Source organism: Gobio gobio (assembly GCF_949357685.1).
Source record: "Gobio gobio genome assembly, chromosome: 6".
NCBI lineage: Eukaryota > Metazoa > Chordata > Actinopteri > Cypriniformes > Gobionidae > Gobio > Gobio gobio.
Window position 1 is genome coordinate 14,966,546 of NC_137102.1, and position 24,856 is coordinate 14,991,401.

Below are 24,856 nucleotides of genomic sequence, written 5' to 3' on the forward strand. Positions count from 1 at the left end.
TTATATTATAATACTTATAATGACCCTAAACAGCTTCATTCCACATACCTCCACATTATGTACTTAAGATGTTATTGGTCCGTCTTTGAAATCTCCAGTTCAAGCTATGGCATTTATTTCATTAAATGTATGCAGATTCCAATTAGCTTTAACAGTCTATTATTTGTTCATAATGATATATAATTTTTCAGTCATGTGTTTGAAATGTTGCTATAAATAATAGTTTTTATTATTGACATGAGATTGAGGTGTATGTCTTTTTAAAACATTTCTTTCATCTCAAACGGTACAAATTGTAGGAATGACTCATAAAAAGGACATCTATAAACACATACCGATATAAACTAAATGGAGAATAATATATGGTTCCACACTTTCAGCCTTCAGTGTATGGTAACCTATTTAATGCACATCGTTACATATTTACATAATACTGCAAAATGAACCCATTCCCCCTGATATGGCTATGCTACTATTATGCTTGAGAAGAAAGCACAACCAAGAGCTCTACAAGAAGTTTCTAGCTTGTGCTTCACTTTATATGGGTTTGTATTGTATGGATTTATTAAGAGCATCTTCTGTATTCCTGAGAATAGCTGATAAAGCAGACATATAGGGTTGTGAGAGTTGTAGGCATATTCTTGCAAGTGATAATTCATGTGTTAATCATGCACAAACATTTACCCATGATGTAACATACATCTGCCACAAACGTTTCACTGAAAACATTGTTTACTTTATAACCATACATTATTGAGAATCAAAAAGGTTAACTGGCAATCGACAATGAAGAATAACATGTCAAGCAGGTATGCTTTACAAAAAGCAATGTCATCAGACAATACGTATCTGACACAAATACATTTTCACTTGTATAATACTTCAGGTGAACAGAAGACTCTTTTTCCAATTGCACCATTGGAATACAAACAAACCCTTCCCCTATCATTCGGTGTGCATATTCTCTCAAGTGATTGAATAATCAATAATATGACTTCAATAGATGCATTTAAAAACATTGACAAAAATCTGTACATTTTTGCAAGTCAATATTATGTAAAAAAAGAAAATAATCATAAATATAGTTATCAGATAATTACAAAGCACTGAAGTGACCAGAAAAAGTGCACAGTTACTTAAATAAACAACAAAAAGAACCTTAAATGCTTAACAAATTGACTTCATGTTGTTGACCATAAAAAAAAAACAGAATAATGCACAAGACCTTCTCAGATCACACATGCAGAACGGCTTTCTCATAAAGTGTTCTCTCGGGACAGGTATTAAACTGCCTTTAAAAGGGCTTTGAATGTCAATTTCAGGCATTTCAATGTTGACGGATCATTTTTGGTCATCCCAAGACCAATGAGAGACTCACAAACAATTATATTTAAAAACATGACATTTTAAAAAGGCACTACAAAGGCAGATAGTTTTCCCCCTTTAGCTGATCCGAGGGAGCATCTATCACCAAAGCTTGAGAGTATTACTTTATCCAACACATGGGGCTTCAAAGCTATGCAGACACATACAGTATGCCGATAAGGTTTGATCTAGTTGGGCTCTATCCACGCCACCACGCTGTGCTGAGTGGTAGACATACATGGAGCAGAAGAGTGATAGGGTAGAGAGGGGACACAGTCTTTCAGTCGTCGCCCCTGCAAAAAGGCCAGAGCGCGGGATCCATTCCACCAGTGTTACAGCTTTGGTGCAAAACCAGTCTTGAAATGTACCTACTTGTAATAAGGTATCTCGTCCACGGTGCCTAAGCGAGATCTTGTCCATTTTGGACAGTATTGTGCCAACAGTTTGTTTCTTAGTGCAATGCGCAGTGCTGTTATTAGATAAACCCTGAATGCCGCCCCTTTATGCTCCTGGTCCATTTGTTTGCTTATATCTATTACAGTATAAAGTTTTTTTGTTTGTTCGTTTTTGTTTTTGTTCGTTTCCTGTGCATTTATATGTTGCTTTCAATACCTTTCCCTCTTCCCCCAGTAGGTTTGGAGGCTTCTCTCACACTTCTAGCAAAATCACAGCCGAGCAGCTTCCTTGTGTCATGTGGACGTGGCTTCCAGGTAGCTCTGGAGTTTACGTACAGTTGTCTCGTCCAAGGAGAAAAGGTCAAAGTCAAAGGTTGTATTGGTGATGTTGAAATGGCCAGTCTTCTCAATGAGGTTTACAATCTAAAAGACACAAAGCAATGTGTCAATTAAAATCAAAAGCAAACAGCATGAACCATGAACCAAACATACATCGGCTTTTTTCCAATGAGGGGCAATTTTGACAACCTCAAATCTTGAAAAATTATACTTGACGAACATTCATATACACTACCCTTCAAAAGTTTGGAGGCAGTTCGATTTTTTTCATTAAGACTTTTACATTGTTACAAAGGCTTTGCATTACAGGAATGAATTACATTTTATAATATATTCAAATAGAAAAAAAGTTATTTTGAATTGTAATAATAATAATTCACAATATAACAGTTATAGGGACAGATTTACTAACAAACCCTCTTGGCATTAAAAAAAACTACTGTCAGGATTTACTAAAGTCATGCAGTGATAAATTAGTACTGAAAAGGCATGGACAGGGTTATTTTTGGGTTATTCAGGGTTTATATTCGACTGAACATATTGCATATGCCGGGGGGTAAATTACATCTAACAGTTGGGGGGGGGGGGGGGGGGGGGGGGGGCAATAAACATAACATTTCTCACAAGCAATTTTTGAAGGGGACACAAATAATACAGCCAAAAAATCGTACTCGTAAGGTGTTCCATAAAAAACACTGAAAAATGATCTAATGTCCGTTTTTCTCTGTCATTTTATCTGACCAACAACAGATGGGGGGTACTCAAAATGTTTCTAAACTTAAACGCATATTTTGTCTCGTTTGCGTTTGTATTGTTTTACTACTTACACATTTTGTGCTTTACATATATTTTAAGTATATATCATTTTTACGACCCTGTGCATATGCATTTGTAGGAGTTTCCCTTTCAGGCGCAAAATTCATGGGAGGAGAGTGTTTAAATGAATCACACGAGGTCATTTACAAAGGTTTGTGCTTTACTGGTGTTTGCGCCATTATTTACCGCCCAAAAAAAGCGCGTCTTAAACCAGATGCTAACGGGTAGATTGCGCTGGTCATTATGGAAATGATCCGGCTGCGACTGTGTTCATTAATTTGCGCGTCATCAGTAGATCAGAACTTCAGAACTACCATCTGCACTTTTATGGAATTGCGCTCTGACACTCTTTCAAAAAATCTTACCGACCCCAAACCTTTGAACAGTAATGTACGTTAATCATTTTTAACGTGTCCTGAATTAAGGCATTGATCAATCTTCAAAGGAGTTTTGGTATAATGTGATGGTGATAGCTTTTTTCAGAAAATACACTCAAATATAGAAATAACTTATTGTAACCTGCTGTAAAATATTCCTCTCTCTCAGAGCCATCAGCCTGCGATGGAGGTCCACAAGCTCCTCTGTATAAGCCTGTAATCAGATCGCTCGTTTAAAACTTCCATTATAGTTTTGTGCAGTAAAAAATCGGAATTTCAGCCACTGATGAGAATGATTGTTGGTATTTACCCTTCCTACCTTGTCGTATCCCCTCTTGAGCATCTTCTCACGGGTGCAAGAGTCTGGGCTCTTTTTTCCTAACATCTGACAAAGAACACAAATGATTTCCAATCGATTTCAAATATAAACCAGTCTGAGGGTTAAAGGGTTAGTTCACCCAAAAATGAAAATTCTGTCATTAATTACTTACCCTCATGTCGTTCGACACCCATAAGACCTCCGTTCATCTTCAGAACACAAATGAAGATATTTTAGTTGAAATCTGATGGCTCTGAAAGGCCTCCATTGGCTCAATGGCACGGTTCACTCTCAAGACCCTTAAAAGGTACTAAAGACGTCGTTAGTAAACCCTAAATAACGACTTATATAGTGATGACGATTCCAAAACACGGCATCATGAAGCTTCGAAGCGTTATGAATCAATGAGCCGAATGATGATTCGGATCACGTGTCAAACCGCCAAACTGCTGAATCGATTCATAACGCTTCGAAGCTTCATGAGGCCGTGTTTTGAAATCGTCATCACTATATAAGTCGTTATTTAGGGTTTTTTTGCGCACAAAAACTATTCTTGTCACTCCATAAAGTTATTGTAGAACCACTGTAGTGAGATGGACTTTGTAACGACGTCTTTAGTACCTTTTAAGGGTCTTGAGAGTGTACCGTGCATTGTGCCAATGGAGGCCTTTCAGAGCCATCAGATTTCAACTAAAATATCTTCATTTGTGTTCCGAAGATGAACGGAGGTCTTACGGATGTCGAATGACATGAGGGTAAGTATTTAATGACAGAATTTTCATTTTTGGGTGAATTAACCCTTTAATCGCAATGCAATCTTACCTTGAGGTTTGCTGAGCTCAGTTTGGGTAGAGGTGAGGGGGCTTCCTGGCTGGGAGGACGGGACTCCTCATTGCCATCACTCTCACTGTCCATGCTTAAACTGAAAAGGGGAAAATCATAATGAACTTGTCAAAGGAATATAAATCGGATTCAACGTGTAACATGGTTGTGGTAATATTAATGCTGTGTATAGTCTGGACAGAATCTTTTTTTTGTCAAAACCAAACTGGATCAAACACAAAGTGCATGGTACAAACCGAGAGTCCTGATTGGGTGGAGTCGTTTTCATGGGCGTCTCAACCTCAGAGCTGCTGTCATCATCAGAGCCTTCAGAGTGCATATCCTCTACCATAGTACGGAGAGTCCCTGGAAACATTCATTATTAACGATCATTAATGAGGCGACACACTACTGATCATAAAATTAACAATTCATGATTAAACTCAAAGTACCTTGGCCTTGCTTCTGCGATGGCTCAAAGTCAGAATCAGAGCTGGAGCTGGAGCTGGAACTCGATGGACTGGAAGGAGCCGACTGCTAAAAAAAACAACAACATCCTTGAGCTTTTTTACATTCAAATACATTCAAATCCCTGTTCTGCTAACAGAAAGACATAAACATACCTCTGATTTAGAAGAGGCTTCATCCTCAGAGTTGGATTCGTCCGAGTCGGGTTGCCTTTTCACTTCCTCTGGTTTCATCTTGGGCCAGTTGCCTTTATCTTTAGGGGTTTTCTTCTCGGGGTATGTGGAGGGTGTTGTTGAGGTAATACGGGGAGAGTTGCTGCTGTAGCTTCCGCTCACAGGCCCCTTCATGCCCTCGGAGCCCATCCTCTTCTGTTTCTTGGTACTTAGCTTCGGAGACTCCATGGCAGACGAGGGTCGCTTGCTCGGGGTTCGAGTGTCTAGCTGACCCCCTCCGCCCGTCACCGCTCCGCCACCTTTTGGAGACATGCCATCCATCTTGGACTCTCTGACCGTAAGTTTGGGCTCTTTGAAGGCTGCTTTGGGTACCGGTTTCCCCTCGTCTTTTCCTCTGACATCCGGAGCTTTTTTTGAAAAAGAGGACGAAGATTGGTCTCGTGAGGACTTGCTGCCCTCGCGGTCGCTCTCTCGGGACGTGGCCTTGCTCTCAGAGTCCTTTCGCGTGCGCTCTCTGTGCTCTTTGGTAGCCTTATGTGCTTTAAGGCCTTTGCTGCTCCCACTTCCTCCATCTTTACTTGACTCCTGCAAAGAAGGTTTTAAAAGACTGATCTTTAAATGCATACTCATAACAGCTTGGAAACCACCCAGAACACCCTACTAGAGCTTTGCATCTGTGAGTGCTCAATAAGCACTCACCCTCATGTCGTTCCAAACCCATAAGACCTTCGTTCATCTTCAAAGCACAACTGAAGATGTTATGGTAACACTTTACAATAAGGTTTTATTAAATCATTAATGTATTAACTAACATGAACTAACAACAGGCAAAACATTTGTTACAGTATTTATTAATGGTAGTTAAAGATTATTCAACCTACAGCATTTGATTTTTCATAATGTATTAGTAATTGTTGAAATTAAAATAAACTAAGATTAATAAATGCTGTAGAAGTATTTTTGATTATTAGTTCATGTTAACTAAATGAAACCTTATTGTAAAGTGTTATTGATATTATTAAAGAGCACCTATCATGGCATTTAAAATGTTCCAAATATTGTTTTAGAAGTCCCCAACAACAGTTTTGCATGCATGCAATGACAAAAAAGACTTTAGTTTTCTTATAATATGCATTTATTTTTACCTGTTTTGACAGCGATTCTCAAATGATTCCTTTAGTGATTCACTTTTCAAAACCCCGCCTTTACGTGACGCTAATCTGCGGTGATTGGTCAGATGACCCAGTCAGTTGTGATTGGTATAGTATGTGCAGATATTTTCGGAAACGGAACGCCCATCAAAGTCTTATAATGACAGTAATTTGTTAATATGTGTCAGGAGTTATGAATATGAAAACCGCGTCGGTACTGTTTGATTGTAATATGAGCCTCAGCTGATCTCATTCATAAAAAAACTCCTCACGAAGACTCGCGACAAATCAACATCCCTCAGGGCTTTTAGTTCAAAAGTGTGCAGATGAGGAGACATATTGATAGATTCTCATATGTCTGTGTCAAATTTCTAAACAGAGGAGTATTTTTTATTCAATACTTCCTCAAAATGGGCAGAAATAGCCTAATCATGAGCGATTGAGTCTCTTATGTGTTGTTTTCAATTCATACTGGCAGCCGGAGGGCGCTCTGTGCACATGTACTGCATATATGGTACAGACAGACGAAGAAGAACCATGTGCCATAATAAAAGTCCATAATAAAAGCTTCCTGAGATCGCGAAACATACATTTGACGACTAATAATAAACACTCAATCGCGACGATGTATGGTTTGTCTTCAAGCCACTTAGTCTTCAAATGCTCATCCTTGGGCAGATGAAAGAAGTTTGCTTTTGAGTCGCACTTCAGAACACAGCGTCTCGTCGCCATGATGTTTTCTAGTTTTCACTGGCGTCTTGGAGCGCAATAAGTGGGCGTATCGTATTCAAATAACTTGACAAGTTGACGTCATCTAGTCAGAGAAAAAGCTTCGGTCTTCTAACGATTCTTAAAAATGACTCTGAGTCGACTCTTACTTTTGAAATAAAATAACTATATATACGGTGCACTGTCATATTTCAAGCTATCACAGGATGTTTTTGTTCACTTAGATCTATGTTACACACTACATGAAAGGTAAATTTCAAAATTCCATGATAGGTGCTCTTTAATGAAAGCTGAGAGGTTTCTGTCCCTCCATTGAAAGAAGTGCGTGCCACCAAAATTCTAACGTTTCATAAAGACTTTGTAAAAGTGATCCATATGAATCATGTGGTTTAATCATCAAATGTGGTCAACTGAAGCTCAAATTAGAGGTCTGCATTCCTGGGATCCACAGAACCCCACATAACGGAATCCGGCATGGGACAAGTTTTGAAAAGTGCAGGAGGAAAGGTACTAATTTGTGCTTGGGAAAAGTTACTCATATTTATTTTATGTTTTAAAGAAAAGAATGTCATTTGTTTATTGCACAACAAAAATATAGGCACAGGTTTGGATATGCAAAATATCCAAATGGATATTGCGACAAATGCAAAAAAGTGAGGTCTGCAATGCATGCGTGTGGGAATTGAAAAATGACACTGGAGCAAGACTCTTCATTCAGTCTAAGAATCTTATTGGAACAGGACAAGAAAAAACTACGTAAATCTCTACCTTTGAGATTTTGCCGGTGAGAACACGACAATCATAACGTAAAAGTTGTGGATGGGAGCCGGAATAAATATAACTTATTCTTAACGGGAATCGGACTTAAAAAAAAAAAAAATATATATATATATATATATAACATATCCCGCACAGACCTCTAGTTCAAATGTGCTTGTGTAACACAAGAGAACAAACACATTGGTTCTCATGCATAAAGCAAAGCATGTTTGAGCTTCAGCCATCATATTTAATGTGCTCTATGTATGTGCACTGATCAATGTTTATATGTAATAAAAGCCTAAATTAAATTGCTTCATCATAATAAAGCGATCGTGTCTCTACAATAGACTTGGATTAAACTGCTGATCATATATCAATCCATTCATTTAGATTACATTTACATAGTTTCACTTTTTTTAAGGGTTAAAGTTTTGGGTGAATGAAAGGTTTCATTAAAAATATATTCACTTGTGTTCTGATGATGAACGAAAATCTTAAGGGCTTGGAACGATATGAGGGTGACTAATTAATCAACTCTCCCTTTAAGCAAAAACAATTTTTTTTGGAGAAAATGTGCGAAATTGCAAATGTCAACATTAAACATTAACCCCCAGTTTCACAGACAAGGCTTAAACTAGTCCCAGACTAAAATGCATGTTTGAGCTGTTTTAAACTGAAAGCAACTTGCACTGACAGATCTTAAAATATGTCAGTGCCATTGTTTTGTCTCAAGATGCACACACCAGTAATGTTCTTTTCTAAGACACGTTTATAAAAGCTACATAAATGCCCTAATTGAACTACGGCCTAATCCTGTCTTAATCTAAGCCCTGTATGTGAAACCAGGCCTAAAACTATCAACTTTAAACAGATTTCAAAAGCAATTTAAATAATTATTTTAAATAACGCTTTGACCAAAGATTGACTTTTTTACTAACCTTTACTGCATGAGAGGACTTGATCTTCTTGGGGTCTGAGAAGGCAGAGAGTGGAATAGTCGGCAGCATTGGATAATCTGGACTGGGCCTTGGCATCATCTCCGCTCCCTCAGGAACAACTATAGCCTGAGACGAGAATAACACCCCAACGGAAAGAGAGAGTGAGAGTCTGTTGAAAAAAGCTGATTATAGAGGTTCAGAAAAAGCAAGAACAAACAACCCCGCTCACCCCACCGGCCTTGACCAGTTTGCGCCGAAACTCATGTGTGGGGTTGTTAAACGTAAGCTTCTCACAGCGCAGGTGGTTGACGGGTGGGTTGCCCTCCAGGTTCAAGAAAAGATCATAATTAAAGCACACCTTTTTAGGCTCCTCCTGTGATAGAAGAGACAAGCATGTTCAGTCTTCTAACTCAAACAAAAAAACTAAAAATATGTTGAGTTGAACGTCAGCATCAAACCCAAACCTCAATCTAGCAGCGTGTGAAACATTTACAGTAAAGTTAGGTCAACATAAGGTCTTCGGTAGATAACGTTAGAGAGAAAATAGAAAACCTCCAGAAATATTCCACTAAGAATTCTGTAAGTATACAAAATGCTAACCATTTGAAAAGGCAGTCTTAAAGTGAAATGCAAATTCACATTTTCTTACCATTTATAACCCCTCCAAGTACTCTGCAGTTCAACAGCTTCATGTAAATTCTCTGTTAGCTCCCAGTGCAAATACTGAGTTCACCTAGTTGTGTGACCTTTACCTTAATCAAATTGCAAAACTCTTCATCACAAAGTTTTTCCAATACAGGCAACAAACTGCTTAAAAAAAATAACACAGCCAGGCACACATCTAACAAGACTGAGCTCAACAATCTGATGGACTTTTCATGCGTTTTGCCTGAAATACCAGTTGTTCATGTTAAAGGTGACAAAATGCAGATACTGCTGTAGATATGGGGTGATGGGCTCACCTTGTTTTTAAAATAGACCTCTATGGGCATGAGGAAACCAGCATAGCCAGACTCTTCCACTTTATATGGGGGCTCTTTACAAACTGTGAAAAAAGAGAAACACTTTGTTAATGTTTAGCAATACATTTTTCAAATCAAAACCGAAACAGAAATATGAAACTAGAATGTACTATCTACAGGTACATACTATAATAAGGTCATGTGTGCTATTTCTTACCACTAATGACAACATGGAATTGCAAAATTAACAATTTTTTCCGAACAGGTTTCTGCAACACTTCTAAAATCAAGTAGCCCCACCCCAAAATCATGCCATTGGTTGAGCCAGAGTTTGACATATCAGACCACTCAAACAAACAGGGAGATATTTTCAAAGCACCCCAGAGACAAGTCAAGCTACAATTGGCTTACTTATAGTTGTCTCTGCACAATTCAATGTAAGATTAAAAAAAAAAAAAAAAGGACACACTTCACCTTTAAATGCAACCCCTGGCAAAATGACTGAACCACACTTAAGAGGACGTACGCAGGTTTTGTTTACTTTGTGCAAATAAACAGATAAGACGCACAAAACTATTTTTGTTTAATTGCTGAACATTCTGGCTTTGTAAAACATAACTGAAACAAATAATATTTGGCATACTGTTTACCAGATCAAGTAGAGAAATCTTGAATATGGAAAATATGCATTTCTAAATAAAATACTGGTTATTTTTTTAAAATATGTCCTTGTTACACCGTAACTATACATTTAAGTACTAAGTAATATTAATTAACAACATGCACCAACTATATAATTAGGTATATGGATTGGTTTAGTTGCATAATGTACTATTGTTATTATTACATTTGTTATTACATGTAACACGTAACAAGGACACTGTAAAGTGTTACCCAAATACCTATTGACATATAATCATCAGTTAAAGGGTTAGTTCACCCAAAAATGAAAATTCTGTCATTAATTACTCACACTCATGTCGTTGGACACCCGTAAGACCTCCGTTCATATTCGGAACACAAATGAAGATATTTTAGTTGAAAGCTGATGGCTGAGAAAGGCTTCACACAGGCCTCCATTGGCATTCAGTACATTGACACTTCCAAGATCCATGAAAGGCACTTAAAACGTCGTTACAAAGTCTATCTCACCACAGTGGCTCTACAATAATCATACAATGCGACGACAATAGTTTTTGTGCGCAAAAAAAAATCAAAATAACACCTTTATCCAACTTGTTCTCGACTTCCGTGTATGCCTCCACGACGCATGCGCGAGAATATGACGCAGATCCGGCGTTCAGACATATGACCCAGAAGCGATTTGTTTACGAGCAGAGGAAGACGCGCGTGTCTAAGCTGTTGGATTCTACATTGATCGTGCTTTAGGTTTCGGCGTAGTGCTCAAAATGGGGCTTAAGTGTGTATTTCATCGATTCCCGAACACCGGCGCTACGTCATATTCTCGCGCATGCGTCGTGGAGGCACACACGGAAGTCGAGAACAAGTTGGATAAAGGTGTTATTTTGATTTTTTTTTGCGCACAAAAACTATTGTCGTCGCATTGTATGATTATTGTAGAGCCACTGTGGTGAGATAGACTTTGTAACAACGTTTTAAGTGCCTTTCATGGATCTTGGAAGTGTCAATGTACTGAATGCCAATGGAGGCCTGTGTGAAGCCTTTCTCAGCCATCAGCTTTCAACTAAAATATCTTCATTTGTGTTCCGAATATGAACGGAGGTCTTACGGGTGTCCAACGACATGAGGGTGAGTAATTAATGACAGAATTTTCATTTTTGGGTGAACTAACCCTTTAAAGAGAGTGCTTACAAGTCAAGTCAAATTTATTTATATAGCACTTTTATACAATACAGATTCAATTTCAGCTGTGAAGCAGCTACATAAGACAATAGCGCTATTATTAAGTTGTTGATTCACTTCAGTTCAATAGCAGATCTTTTCAAGCTGTTGGACATGGTTAACTGAAAGGAAACATGGCCCCAACAAGAGCGTTTTCAACTAAAACAATGGAAAGTCCTTCAAGTAGGAAATCCAACACAGAGTGAGGCAAAAGAAGTGTGGTGACTGCGTAATTTATGCCAGGGTTGGTAGTTTCAATACTAGTTAATATAGTTGCTATATTATACTAGATCTTAAGGCCCCGATATACTTCAAGAGAAATTGAAGAACGAACTCATGTGATGTCATTTCATACAAAATCAGGCCAAAACGAAGATCATTTGGAGTCTGATCTAGGAGTTCGAAACAGCTTGCCAAAGTAAACTTTCCTAAAAAGTGTGCTATGGCTGGTGAACACCTTTGTACTATCAATGGTCCGTGGTGATTACATAATAGGTAGGTGTGAGCGGAGGCTCCGCCTTCTTTCACATGGAAATCTTTTCCGCTTCATTTCCTCCGCTGAGTCCGTCGAGGTCAGACGTAAGCGAGTGAAAAAACAAACACATTGGAGAGCTGCTTTACAGTAGAAAATGAAGTTGTACTTCTGATGAAACGAGACACAGACACTGTTTTTCATGTTTAATGCGGTAAAGCTGCTTGATTTTAAGCAATCTATTGTATAAAGTGCTATATAAATAAAGACTTTACTAGAGCGCAGATTGTAGAGGTGGTGCCAACATATCGTTGCTTTTCTTATGCTTTATTAAAAAATGCTCGCTGTTAACTCAATTTTGTTGTGTGTTTATTTTGTTACTGAGAGGAAAGCATGCAGAACATATATTACATATTCATCTAAACGCTACTCTCAGCAGAGTGGGCGCAAAAATGAAAATTCTGTCATCATTTACTCACCCTCAAGTGGTTCCAAACCTGTATGAGTTGCTTTGTTCTGCCGAACACAAAAGAAGATATTTAGAAGAATGTTTGTTACAAAGCAGATAGAGCAACCATTGACTACCATAGTATTTTTTCCCTACTATGGTAGTCAATGGTTGCTCTATCTGCTTGGTTACAAACATCCTTCTAAATATCTTCTTTTGTGTTCGGCAGAACAAAGAAACTCATACAGTTTTGGAACAACTTGAGGGTGAGTAAATGATGACAGAATTTTCATTTTTGGGTGAACTATCCCTTTAACACAACAGAAGATTGGTGTACACACCAGCCGTTTCTTTAAGGGACCTTAACCTGCATCACTGAGAGGATAAAGTTTCAGCATTATGAAGTAGACTTAAAATATAACTTGCCTCTTTTGGGTTTTGGGAAGCTTTCGTGAAGGCGGAAGACAACTCTCTCCACAAAGTGCTGGATGTCACATGCCTCTGGGCCCCGAACAAACACCATCCAGTCATGTGTGAAGCCCTCGTTAGTGACTTTCTTCCTTAACTGGGCTCTGTGTCCCAGCTCCAGTTTCACCTGTACAGTGCACTTAAATAAGAGGAATGCAACAGTCATACACCAGAAGTCTAAAGACAACAATAATAAGCACTGCTGAATTGCAATATTTGATCAGTGAGTGACAAGACCAGAGTGAATCTAAAAATGACTAAAAGGAGCTCTTGGCCTACTTCTCAACACTACTGTCAGATCTACACTTCATATCTGTGAGAAATCAACCTGCTTTATCTCTCTGACAAATGGAGATGGAAACTCACAGTTCCGTGACACTCTTCACGTGCATGATGGTTTATTGTTCACAGCTTTTCTTGGTATGGAAACAAAATTACTGTTAAAGACGTGTATGCGTTAGCTCAGTGGTTAGTTATTTGTGGTATTTATAATTTTTTAATTATTTAAAAATAACAACTAACCCTTGTGCCAATATAATGTGAAATGCAATTAACAATTTAAACTGGACGGCTACAGTGTACAGCACATTAGCTAAATCAAACCAATTAGAGCAATGGAATTTTGCATTTCTAATGAGCTGTCATTGAATCAGTCCTGCATTCAGGAGAGTATTGAAGAGACTTCAAGAAATATTTGTAAAATATTGAAATCGTCAGACGCTGTTGAATTAAGTAAGTGTATTTTTTTTCTAGCTCGATGTTATAATTTTCTAATGACTGTCTCAAAACCTAGTGAGCACCCCATCTAGACAGCATGGTCCATGGGAGAGTTCAAACGTTCGCGCGCGCCTATGACGCCCACTAATGCTGTCTATATAGGCAGCTCACTAGGTTTTGTGACAGTCCCCGGACTAGCCGGCCAGCTAGTGTGTGTTGGAACTTAAGAGTCCATCTGTCCTATAAGCCAAATGCTGAGGTTTATAAAAAGACAGATTGGTTTATGTAAACACATCTTCGTCACGACTTAAATTTACACAAAACACTGATGTAATTTCCGCGGGTTTCCTGCTTTAAGCCTCGTACGAGTGACTAGCTGGCTAAGTTAGCATCCTGACCATCTTCAGAAAAACGTTGGCCTCGCGTCTTTCACTATAAATACATTAATGATAAAAGCATGCATGTCTCTAATGACTGTCTCGCATTGTCAGTAAAGTCGTATTACCATGTTCTCCATTGTTGCCTATGTTCCGGTGGTTTAGTTTATTTACAAAAGCGTTGAAGTAGATTGAATGTGCATCCTCGCTCTTACACATCTGACGGGGTGTGAAGGGAGAAACTGAACAGTTTGAACAAATGGCCGCGACACTGACTGTTTTTAAAATAAAAGCAGAATGGCTGTTATCCACCTGTGTTTTTCGTCCACATCTTTCATCTACTTTAATCATTTGCTTACACCCCATGCAAATAAAGTTACTCCACCCTACTGTAACATTTACAGAAAGGTTTTCACAAACTTCCGTGAAGTTCACAATTTATTTTTTAAAAGATCGATTAATCACATTATTCAAGTGAAATTATACAATTTATAAACAGACTATTAAATACTTAAAGCAACAAATTCCACCACAGAAAATCAGGCAAGATATTAAAATAAACTCACATCACACTTTTTGGATTTTTCATAACAGGTTTTATTTGCAGGTACAGAAACAACTGTTTTTAATTCTGACACAATAACGTGGCCAAGATACGGTTCTCTATTGGTGATACAGTCTCCTGCAAAAAGATTTACAAAATATTACAACATGACTTACTTATATGCAATTCCAAATTGTTCAATGAAACCTAACAAGACTTTTTTTAAGCCTAGATGACTAACAAATGCTTACTGAAATCAAGGCATGCAGCACTTAGTGCTAATCGTGATAGTGATGGATCCAGACCATATTGATTCTTGAAGTCCACACAGACAGTCAAATGAAAACATTGAGTTCCTTTCTCTGTATAAAAAGCTACAACATAAGTTCTTTGTCAATCAGCAGGGTTTGTGTCTCATTTCATGCTAGAGTTGTGTATAAGTTGAGCTCTCAGTGTGCAGTGAAGTCTTAGCCAGTAAAGAAGCAGTGCCAATCTCTGTATCTGCAAAGTGCACAGAAGATTAAGTCTGGTGAGATTATGTCACTATATTGTGTAATTATTTTCAAAAAAACGAAAGGCTGGAATACACAACATTTACAGTTGGAACAGATTTTTAGGGCACTTTCACACATACCTTGTTTAGTCCGGATTTTCAGACTTTTCAGTTTGGTCTGAATCAAAATTACAGGTGTGAAACCTCCCCCGGACCAAATAGACGAAATTTGGTCAGACGAAAAGAGGTAGTCTCGGTCCGGATCAAACTGAACAAAGGTTCGGTTTGTTTGTAGTGTGAAAGCATTTTCTGTATGGTTCGTACTTTCAGACCATTTACAGGAAGTTCCTGTTTATGTTTAAATATTATGTTATTTTTAAATTTAATCTATGCTACATTGATTATGAAAAGTGAAAAGATGCGCAATATGTCAGAAGACAGAAGGTGAGAAATGATTTTGAAAGAAATTTTGCATGATTTTGCTTAGAAAGCCTTTCTTTAATGTGAATTTCGTTTTGTATAAATTGTATCTTAATTTTAATCAACGTTTAATCAGCCAATCGCCTGGATTTAATAAATAAGAAGCAAATAGTCTATAGCAGGCAATAATCGCGGGAGCGATCACATGCTTTGCACATGAACTGGAGCGCGTCTCAAATAAACCGAAACTCAGCAGCTACTTGTCTCACAAACATGAGAAATATGTGTTTATAAAGCTTGAAATGTCCACTTTTAAACGTAACGAAAAGAAAATAGTCAAGCAATGCGCACTGTTCACTAGTGGAAACGATATGCGTCCGTTCAGTCATTCTTGTCAAAGACGCTGACGTCAGACGCATGTCCGTTTACAAACCAATCAATGTCCAGATGCAGCCCACATAGATGATGACGAGTGGACGCAAGTGTGCCATGTACAGTTCTTTAGTGCGCTCGCATAATTGCAATGTGAAACCAAACCAAAACTAACCCAATGTATAAAATGTATCAAAACATGAACTTCGGTTCGGACCTTGGTGCAGACTTTCAGGTGTGAAAACGCCCTAAAACACCAGGCAGGCATCATACACTTGCAGACTGTCTGATCATAAATTACCAGACTTTCGAGTCGCTCCTAACACAACAAACTTCCTCTGACTGTAGGGAATCAGAGTCTGAAGCTAAATAAAAATGACAGTCTGTGCCCAATATACACTACTATTTTAACGATCTGAGCACATGGTCTAAAGCGCATGGCGCAGGTGCACTTAGGGCGTGTCCGAATCCACTTATGCTAGTTTAATGATGGAAAAAAACAGTCGGCACGCCAGGCACATGGTCCAAAAGGGTTGTACCTAGTCTCTTAATGAGTCATGGGTGTGTTTTGGGCGTAACGTGCTACAAACCAATCAGAGTCTCATCTCTCATTCCCTTTAAAAGCCAGTTGCACTTGCACCATGGTGGATTTGCGAGCCGAAAGACTGAACGCTTCTCTAGAGAGGAATCCTTTTATTTTTTAATATTTGAAAATGTTTGTGTGCTGCTGCGCGTCTCTGTGTGTGTAATAACCAGAGTGTACACGCGTTGTGCACCCACCTATATGTGCAGATTACAAAAAATACTGCGCCATTGACTTTAGACCAGGTTTTTGATGGTCAATGATGCAGTCATTTTCAGGTGCCTCAAAATAGCAACATGCCAACAATGCGCCTCAACACACCTTGTTTTCAGATCAGAGAACAGATGGGCGCGAGGGCATTTGCCATTTAAACAATGTGGCGCTGGATGTAAAAATGATAACTTTCGACAACTTGTCCAGACTGCAAATAGATAGACAGGGTAAACCCAGCCTAATCTGCCGGCGATTTGATTTTGCCCTACAACTGAGTCTGGAAATCTGTACATTCATTTTTTACTGCTTCTGTTACACTTTTGCGGGAATTAATCACAGACTGGCTTATCCACCTGGCGCGCTATTGACAGGTTTAACACGATGGCGGATAGAGAAGCGATGGGTCTTTGCCCATTGATCACGTGGTCTGATTGGTTGAAGGACTATCCAATTGCATACAGAGTGATTTAATTTATGCTCGTTTATCACGCCTCTTGTGCAGTAGAAAAGACATAGTAGACTCCCCAGACTAATGTTCAATCTTAAATTGAGCTTGGTCTGGTGATAGCAAGACAAGCAAATAGAGGCAAAAAGGCAAAAATCTGTGCAAACGTAATGCATTGTATTCCAGCCTTAACCCAATAAAGTTAATTGCATTAAATAAAGGATTATAATAACACAGTTAAGTAGGGAATCATACCGTGATCACCGTTCACTTTGCCCCCCGGGTTCTTGTGCTGGCCCTCAATGTGCGCGGTCATCTCCCCCCGGTCTGGGGTGCAGTGGCCACACTGTAGGCAGCTGTATCGCCCTCTTGTGTGTTCCCACAGGATGCGGCAGTTGAAGGACTGACCTGACAGATTTAATGAACGGGCGAGACATTAAAATCAAAACCAACCCAAAGATGATCACATTGATGGTTATACACTCATTAAGAATGTTTGTAGACATCAAGAGAAAACCTTCACCAGTAAAAGTAGCAGATAAATGCATGATTGACTTGAGCTGGAAAAAGAACCCCAGTGATCACTGACATCAGCTCATATACAAAAGCAATATTATTCACACAATCAAAATCATTAAACCCAATTTAGACAGATGAACATGGGCACAAAGGTGTTGGGATTAGCAAGCGCTCAACATCTCCACACACAATCTATTATTATGATACAGCACCATCTCTTGCCAGAAATGACCACCTGATTTTTGCAAAATGCAAATGGGAAGGGGAAAAAAAGTGAGGTAAAAGGAACACTGGCCCTAAAAGCAGACTCTCTGATTGTCTCATTACATGTTAGTGAAGCCCCCGGACATATGCATTTAGGATCGGATGGGAGTGGACTGAGTCGTGCAGCTAGATGGCACACCCAGGGAAACACGAAGACCGGTTAAAGCAGGGGAAGGGGAGGAGAATTAGCATCTAAAGTATCAATTGAGGGAAGATCTGATTGTTCCCTCAAGCAATGTGTGTGTGGATTCTCTGTGCCTCACCTGGACTTCATCTCTACTTAAACTCTGACTGCTCGGAGAGTTCCATCTGTGCAAAAGGGGCCCGGGCGGTTCTGGCAGGACAGTGCAACATGACAAAACACAGTTCACTCAAAGCGGCCATGGCCAAGGCTTAGTCATTTCCCCCCAAGTGACTTACAAATTCTCTTTCAAAAGGACTCACACCTGTTGATAAGCAGGTGAGATCAGTTGACTGCAAAATACACAGGTGAACAGGGTCTAAAATGTAGGATGATTTAAGGAACACTGGGTCTCATTCACTAATAATTGCATGGATTAATCATACTTAAATCACACAAGAGAACTTCTCATGAAAAAAAAAAAAAAGTAATTTAACCATAATGGATTTAAAATGAGCAAATGTGTGGCCAAGGTTAGTAATGTGCATAAGACAGACCCAAACCTTCTCCATATAAGGGTGTTTCACACAACCTTTCCTTTGCATCATTATACAGTGGCATGAAAAAGTATGTGAACCGCTTGCAGAATCTGTGAAAATGGGTATAATTTTAACTAAATAAGAGGGATCATACGAAATGCATGTTATTTTTTATTTAGTACTGTCCTGAATAAGATATTTTACATAAAAAGTGTTTACATTTTAAGATCCATCTTTTCACACTGAGGAAAATTGAGGGACTCAAACACAACTACTGAAAAAAAAAAAAAAAAAGTTCAAACTTCACTGATGCTTCAGAAGGAAACAATGCATTGAGCCGGGGGGTGAAAACTTTTGAACAGGATGAAGATGTTCACATTTTTCTTATTTTGTTTAAATATATATATTTTTCATTTAGTACTGCACTTCAGAAGCAACAGAAGATACTTGCATGTTTCCCGGAAGACAAATTAAGTACAATTTACCTTGATTTTCAAATTCAAAAGTTTTCACCCCCAGCTTAATGCATTGTGTTTCCTTCTGGAGCATCAGTGAATGTTTGAACCCTTTTTAGTAGTTGAGTCCTTCAATTGTCCTCAGTGTGAAAAGATGGATCTTAAAATCATACAGTCATTGCTGGAGAGGGTTCAAATATGAAAAAGAGGCTGGAAAACTGAAGAATGTGCAGGACCTGGAGGATTTTTCTGAAGACCATTGGTCAGTTTAACTGCTCAGGACAAACAAGGGACTCGTGAACAACCATCACAAAACAAAAAAACAGCCGTGGATCATCCAGGGAACGACACACAGCACTGAGAATCAATGGTTGATAAACTTTTTATCAGGATTATTTTAATAAATTCACCTATTTTTTTGTCTTGTGGACTATATGTAAACATTTTTTATGTAAAATTTCTTATTCAGGACAGTACTAAATAAAAAATAACATGCATTTTGTATGATCCCTCTTATTTAGTTAAAATTATTCCCATTTTCACAGATTCTGCAAGCGGTTCACATACTTTTTCATGCCACTGTGTGTATATATATTATATATACACACACACACACACACACACACACACACACACACACGTGTATGATGAAACATATTTGAGATGAAATATCTCAAATTTCATCGACACACTGTGTATATACAGGGAGTGCAGAATTATTAGGCACGTTGATTTTCTGATCATATTTTTTTTCCAGGCACATTTGACCAATTCCAAACCACAGTAATCCTAATAACTACTATTGATTTAGTATTTAATAATGTATAAGTGATATATAATTGTTCATGAAGGCTGGAAATGAAAATCACCTTATATTCAGGTGTGCAGAATTATTAGGCATGTTTTCTTTTACAGATAAATTGAGCCAAAAAAGAGATTTAACTCAGACTGAAAAGTCAAAAAGTATTAAATGCCCATGGGAGTTCATTTTAGTCCATCCTGAAGTCCGTTTTGCAGAGATGGACTAAAAATGAACTCCCAAAACGTACTGCCAGATTCTGGAAGATGAATTCTTCAAACAGTGGTACTAGAGGATGTGGTGCTGGTCCTTCAAGAGTCACTCTCAACCTATCTGTCCATAAAGCCTATAAAAAAACCTTCTTCATGTATTTTACAACACTTCAGCTTGTGATTCTTATCTAGTGGGGGTCATTTTTTAGGATTCTTTACCTAACTGAAGTCTCTGAGATCCTGACACCTTGCACTTCTGGAGACTCCAGGTAGGTTGCAGCTTTGGAAAATGGTGGCGCTGGAGACTAAAGGGTTCCTGATGGTTTCACCCTTAATTCTTCACCTTAATTCTTAATTCTTTTGCAGTTAACAGGTGTCTTTTCTTCACCACCTGTTTTCGTCAGATCCTGCTGACCCAACGAGCATTTCACTGTCCAAGGGTCATGCCTTAACTGCAATGTCTAGTATTGCATCCTTCTCATGGGCATTTAATACTTTTTGACTTTTCAGTCTGAGTTAAATCTCTTTTTTGGCTCAATTTATCTGTAAAAGAAAACATGCCTAATAATTCTGCACACCTGAATATAAGGTGATTTTCATTTCCAGCCTTCATGAACAATTATATATCACTTATACATAATTAAATACTAAATCAATAGTAGTTATTAGGATTACTGTGGTTTGGAATTGGTCAAATGTGCCTGGAAAAAAAATATGATCAGAAAATTAACGTGCCTAATAATTCTGCACTCCCTGTATGTACATGTGATTTGTTGTTCTTACACTATAAAAAAAAATGTAGAGAATTTTTTAAAATAAAAGTTATTGATAAATTCAGAAATTCCTGCACAAATTTGTGCATACGCATGGTTAGTGAATAAGACCCATTGAGAGCAATGACACTTGCTTTAATCAGCTTTCCTCACTCACAGAGGAAAGCTTTATGAGATCCATTCACCTTGGTTCTTCCTCCAGACTGCGTTTGATCCAGGTGATAACGGCAGGGGCGGTGAAGAGGGCAGACTGGGAGGACCAGACCTGGGAGACCTCTGCTGCTGCAGGCCTTGATCTGGCAGGAAGGCTGGGTTAACAGGAGACAGAGTGGGTGGAAAGGGACTGTAGGGGGAATCTGGTTTGAGATTGAGATTTTGGGTTGAGGCAGCACTTAGAGTGGCAAGGAGCAGAGTTGCAGGGCCTAGAGGGGTCGGGTTAGCGAGAGCACCGTTTTCTAGGGGCCGCTGGGTTACTGGCATGTTTGCCAGTGTTGAATGTGTTTCCAAAGAGGGCATAGATGGCATAGACTCCATCTCCTCTGGCATATTTGAGGCTAAGAGGGGTCCAGATGGTTCCATGTCACCAGAAGTGAGAGGAACACCGGTGGGCTCTGCGTCAGGTGCCTCTATCTTTACTGCAGCCTTGTTCTTAGCAACCTTGGCACAGGTCTGCAGGTGTTTGAGGAGAGTGCGGTATGAACGCAGTTTGGCCCTGCAGCTCTCGCACCTAAAGGACACAGATATCACGATAATGAGGAAGCATGAAACATAATATTAGAAAACAGAAGTGGGACACAAAAAAAACAGTACAGAGTATTAAAAGTATTAAAAATAATAAATCAACAATAAAAGATATTGATAAGGGAAAATTTGCTTCCAAGAGGTAAATTACAAACTGTTGTTTTAATTTGATACTGAAACAATGGTAAGAAAGAGTGAAATGTATGTTTGTTTTTAATGCCATGATAGCTTCTTTAGCTCTTTTCATGGCGGAAATTTATAAACAAGACATTTAAAACTTGTTTCTCCTAAAAAAAAAATACAAAAATAAATGTAGATTAAAGGTGCTGTAGGAGATCTGGGTAAATGCTAACTTTAGCCTGATAGCACTGAAAGCGTACGGTCCCACCCTCCCTGCAAATCGCTGTCTAAAGCCACGCCTCCTGAAAGCATGAACGCGCACAGCCCGAGAAGACCAGAGAAAACGTACTACTGCGATACATCATGTGTCATTCACCGATGAGAAAACTTTATAGTACAGTTAGTAACAGTACAACATACCAAACGTAAAAAAACATTTTTTTAAACGGAATTAGATGCAAGTTTTCGGTTTGTTTAGCTAGCAAAACTTGTCAGTGTGTAATATTACATTCCAGGGGTTCCATGATGAGAGTCTGCTTCGCTCCGATGATGTCTCTATGGAGAAAAGCACCATAGAAACGAATTGAGCGTACAGGCGGACACAGGCCAGCAGGGGTCATGCTAGGGAGCAGCTACCCCGAAGGGTCACACGTAGGGGCTGCAGAAGACAGGTTGGAGTACCGTAGAAGGAGCGCTTGGCCTCACTATGGAGGATGCACGTCATGTTCAAAATCTACACACTAGACGAATTGCACAGGAGCAGGTAACTGTAGAACGTTGTTCTGAAGGAAGGTCAGGTTGTTGTTGCTGCTTGTCTGTCATTCTCGCTCTGTCTGCACAGCATACATTAACGCGCTGATGACGTATAATGTCTGCGTGAACTGGCTGCGTACCACTGGGTATGCAAACACACATTGACCAACGCAGGGATTGAACAAACATTGTATGGCCCTACGCCTTCCACAGACGATATATATTTAGATCGCTTAACAGAGTGATTGCTATCAGGATATGAGAAGACTTTCAACCAGCATAACAAAAAAAAATTCTACACCTACAACACCTTTAACTTGATAAACACCTTTTCAAAGGTCTCAACAAACATTTTCTCAGAAGAGTAGATTTATAATTGATTGCATCCTTACTAAGAAAGAAAGAAGCCTAAATGAAAAGCGGAACTCACAGGAAAAAATAATTTGGCTTGTAATGTTGTCTCATATGTTCCATGAGCTGCTGCATGTTGTTGAATGAACCATCGCATCCTATATGAGAGCACAGGAAGGCTTTCCCTAAAGAATAAAGGAGAGCGCATTAGACACAAAACTGCTGACATGACACTCTTCATGACTATAAATTAACTGATTAAACGATTACAAACAGCATTTCATTCGTCAAATGCACCAGTACAAAAAAAACACAAGCACGTTGTTGATCTTATACCTGGAAGAGACTGGGCAGTGTTCTTTTGATGGTCTTGAAGATGACTATTCAGTGCTTCTGGACTGTTGTAGGTCCTCTTGCACCCATAAAACGAGCAGGACATTTGACAGCCTGGTGGAGCATCAAGTACTTAAACTGGGCTTTACTATGCATGAACATTGAAACAGCAAATTAAAACATACTAATTACTGAAATACCTTCCATGGTGATTGCTTAAAGTTGAGGTACTGGGATCGATCCTTTTCCAGTCAGAACTGCACTTTGAGATAATAATTGCTCTAGTTCATACTAGATAAATGAGAAAATATGATATGGTGTATTAATGCCCATGTACACTTTTAGTAAATGGCACGTAGTAAAATGGGTGTGCAAAGAGTAACAACACAGTAGACGTTAAAAGCAATTAGTAGAGCATTTGATCAATAACAGTGTTTAAACAATAAGCAATCCATTGACGTTACGGACAAAACTAATAGAACATCTCACTAATGTAAACAATCAGGGACGTGCGTAGACAGCCAGCAGACGCACGAGCTAGCAGACAACAACAAAACATCCCATTATCTGCTTAGAATACATGTATTTATGAGCAATTATTTCTAGTGCACATTGATCATTACACTTACTATGAATGGATTTCGCGAAGTTTTCAAAGCTTCTTTTCAAAAATAGGCATTCATTCAAGTGAGAGATCAACTAGCTAAATCGCATTTCCACCCTGGCTACGTGCGATACGTTCATCTTTAAATATCGCGAGAACATACGTTCCCATTCCCGTCCGTATTCCAGTTCGTTTTTTGACTGATAATGCCGCGTTCCAGGCCCGTGTAACCCGTGTTTTTCCAACCTTCTACCCGTGAAAGTGGACTGGAACGGCAGTCAAACCCGTGACTTCCCACCCGTGAACTCGTACTAGATCGATGTACTCCAAGTTACGAGTTTTGACGTCACATAGCCCGCGAAGCAACAATGGCAGCCCCCTATGAATGCAGTGTTTATGAAACAAATATACAAATAACGTAAAATAAAAGGTATAACAGCTTTTCTTACCGTCTGCGCTGTTTTTCTCCTCCATTTCCCTCAAACAAGCAAGGAGTAAGCACCTTTGGCGATAGAAATGATTGTAAATGAGCATACACCCCCCGCACGGTCCGCCATGCTTTGTTTACATCAAACTACCACACAATTCCTTGCGCTCAGGCAGTTTGGCGTGACTTTGCCTGGAACACTACAAAGTCGTGAGTCGTGGTTTGAAGTTGTAGTTTACGGGCTCAAAAACCTGCCTGGAACGCAGCATAAGTGATGACCGACAAAATGATTACATTATTTTTGAATTCCATTTTATTCCAAACTGCACGCAACTCAGAGTTTCTGAATTATACATTTTTAGTTTTATAAATGATTTTATTTTCGGAGAAGATTTTAGTTTTTGTTAATTTGTTGTCTACAACATATCGATTAATAAAAAGATTATGAATAAGAAGAATGTTGGCGATACATTCATTATGCTAGTGGAAGCGTAATCTTTTGAGAATTTTCTATATTTTTTGTGCAGTTCGTGGTTACTGTAATATCTAGGCTACTTGTTTTTCTAAAATATTCAAAGACTTTGGCAGTCTGAAAGGTTTTCCTGTTATTATGTCCTCTCTGTAGTTGAGCAAACAGACTCCAAAATGTCAAGGGAAATCCTATAATTGTTGACACAGCTTGTAGACATGACACATAAAGGGGACAATTCTGTTACAGTTGCTTTCCAAGCCCAACATTTGAGTTTTAATGTTGTTTAACCTTGTTGTTTAAAGAAATGTAACCCATCTACACTTCGAATTATTAGCAGTGTAG

At 38.8% G+C, this 24,856-nt stretch overlaps 2 protein-coding genes across 21 annotated transcripts; both read right to left on the bottom strand.

The window, feature by feature from the left end:
• Positions 1-201: 201 nt before the first annotated feature.
• mllt1b (MLLT1 super elongation complex subunit b) lies at positions 202-14,375 on the bottom strand. 6 transcript variants are annotated; one of them, XM_079820136.1, is made up of 12 exons: positions 14,090-14,375; positions 12,826-13,006; positions 9,617-9,699; positions 8,884-9,027; positions 8,655-8,780; positions 5,057-5,659; positions 4,886-4,970; positions 4,691-4,799; positions 4,434-4,533; positions 3,603-3,677; positions 3,435-3,506; positions 202-2,183 (listed from the first exon to the last, which is right to left on the bottom strand). In XM_079820136.1, exons 1-12 carry the CDS (start codon positions 14,099-14,101, stop codon positions 2,055-2,057), a joined length of 1,719 nt encoding a protein of 572 aa, XP_079676262.1. In that variant the 5' UTR covers positions 14,102-14,375; the 3' UTR covers positions 202-2,054. The 6 variants fall into 6 exon arrangements, with proteins under 6 accessions (XP_079676262.1, XP_079676264.1, XP_079676263.1 ...); XM_079820138.1 differs by having other exon boundaries at positions 208-2,183; positions 3,612-3,677; positions 4,886-4,967; XM_079820137.1 differs by having other exon boundaries at positions 208-2,183; positions 3,612-3,677.
• Positions 14,376-14,538: 163 nt separating this feature from the next.
• On the bottom strand, positions 14,539-24,684 carry znf414 (zinc finger protein 414). Of its 15 annotated transcripts, none has more exons than XR_013816780.1 (9): positions 23,641-23,756; positions 23,212-23,302; positions 23,015-23,143; positions 22,758-22,863; positions 20,899-21,440; positions 18,078-18,148; positions 17,287-17,439; positions 14,757-15,006; positions 14,540-14,643 (listed from the first exon to the last, which is right to left on the bottom strand). XR_013816780.1 is itself a non-coding variant. In XM_079820157.1 (7 exons), exons 2-7 carry the CDS (start codon positions 23,216-23,218, stop codon positions 14,930-14,932), a joined length of 1,014 nt encoding a protein of 337 aa, XP_079676283.1. In that variant the 5' UTR covers positions 23,219-23,302; positions 24,065-24,684; the 3' UTR covers positions 14,540-14,929. The 15 variants fall into 15 exon arrangements, 4 of the variants coding, with proteins under 4 accessions (XP_079676283.1, XP_079676285.1, XP_079676282.1 ...); XR_013816781.1 differs by having other exon boundaries at positions 14,549-14,643; positions 23,015-23,125; positions 23,641-23,774; XR_013816772.1 differs by lacking the exon at positions 23,641-23,756 and adding an exon at positions 24,065-24,196 and having other exon boundaries at positions 14,539-15,006.
• Positions 24,685-24,856: the final 172 nt, after the last annotated feature.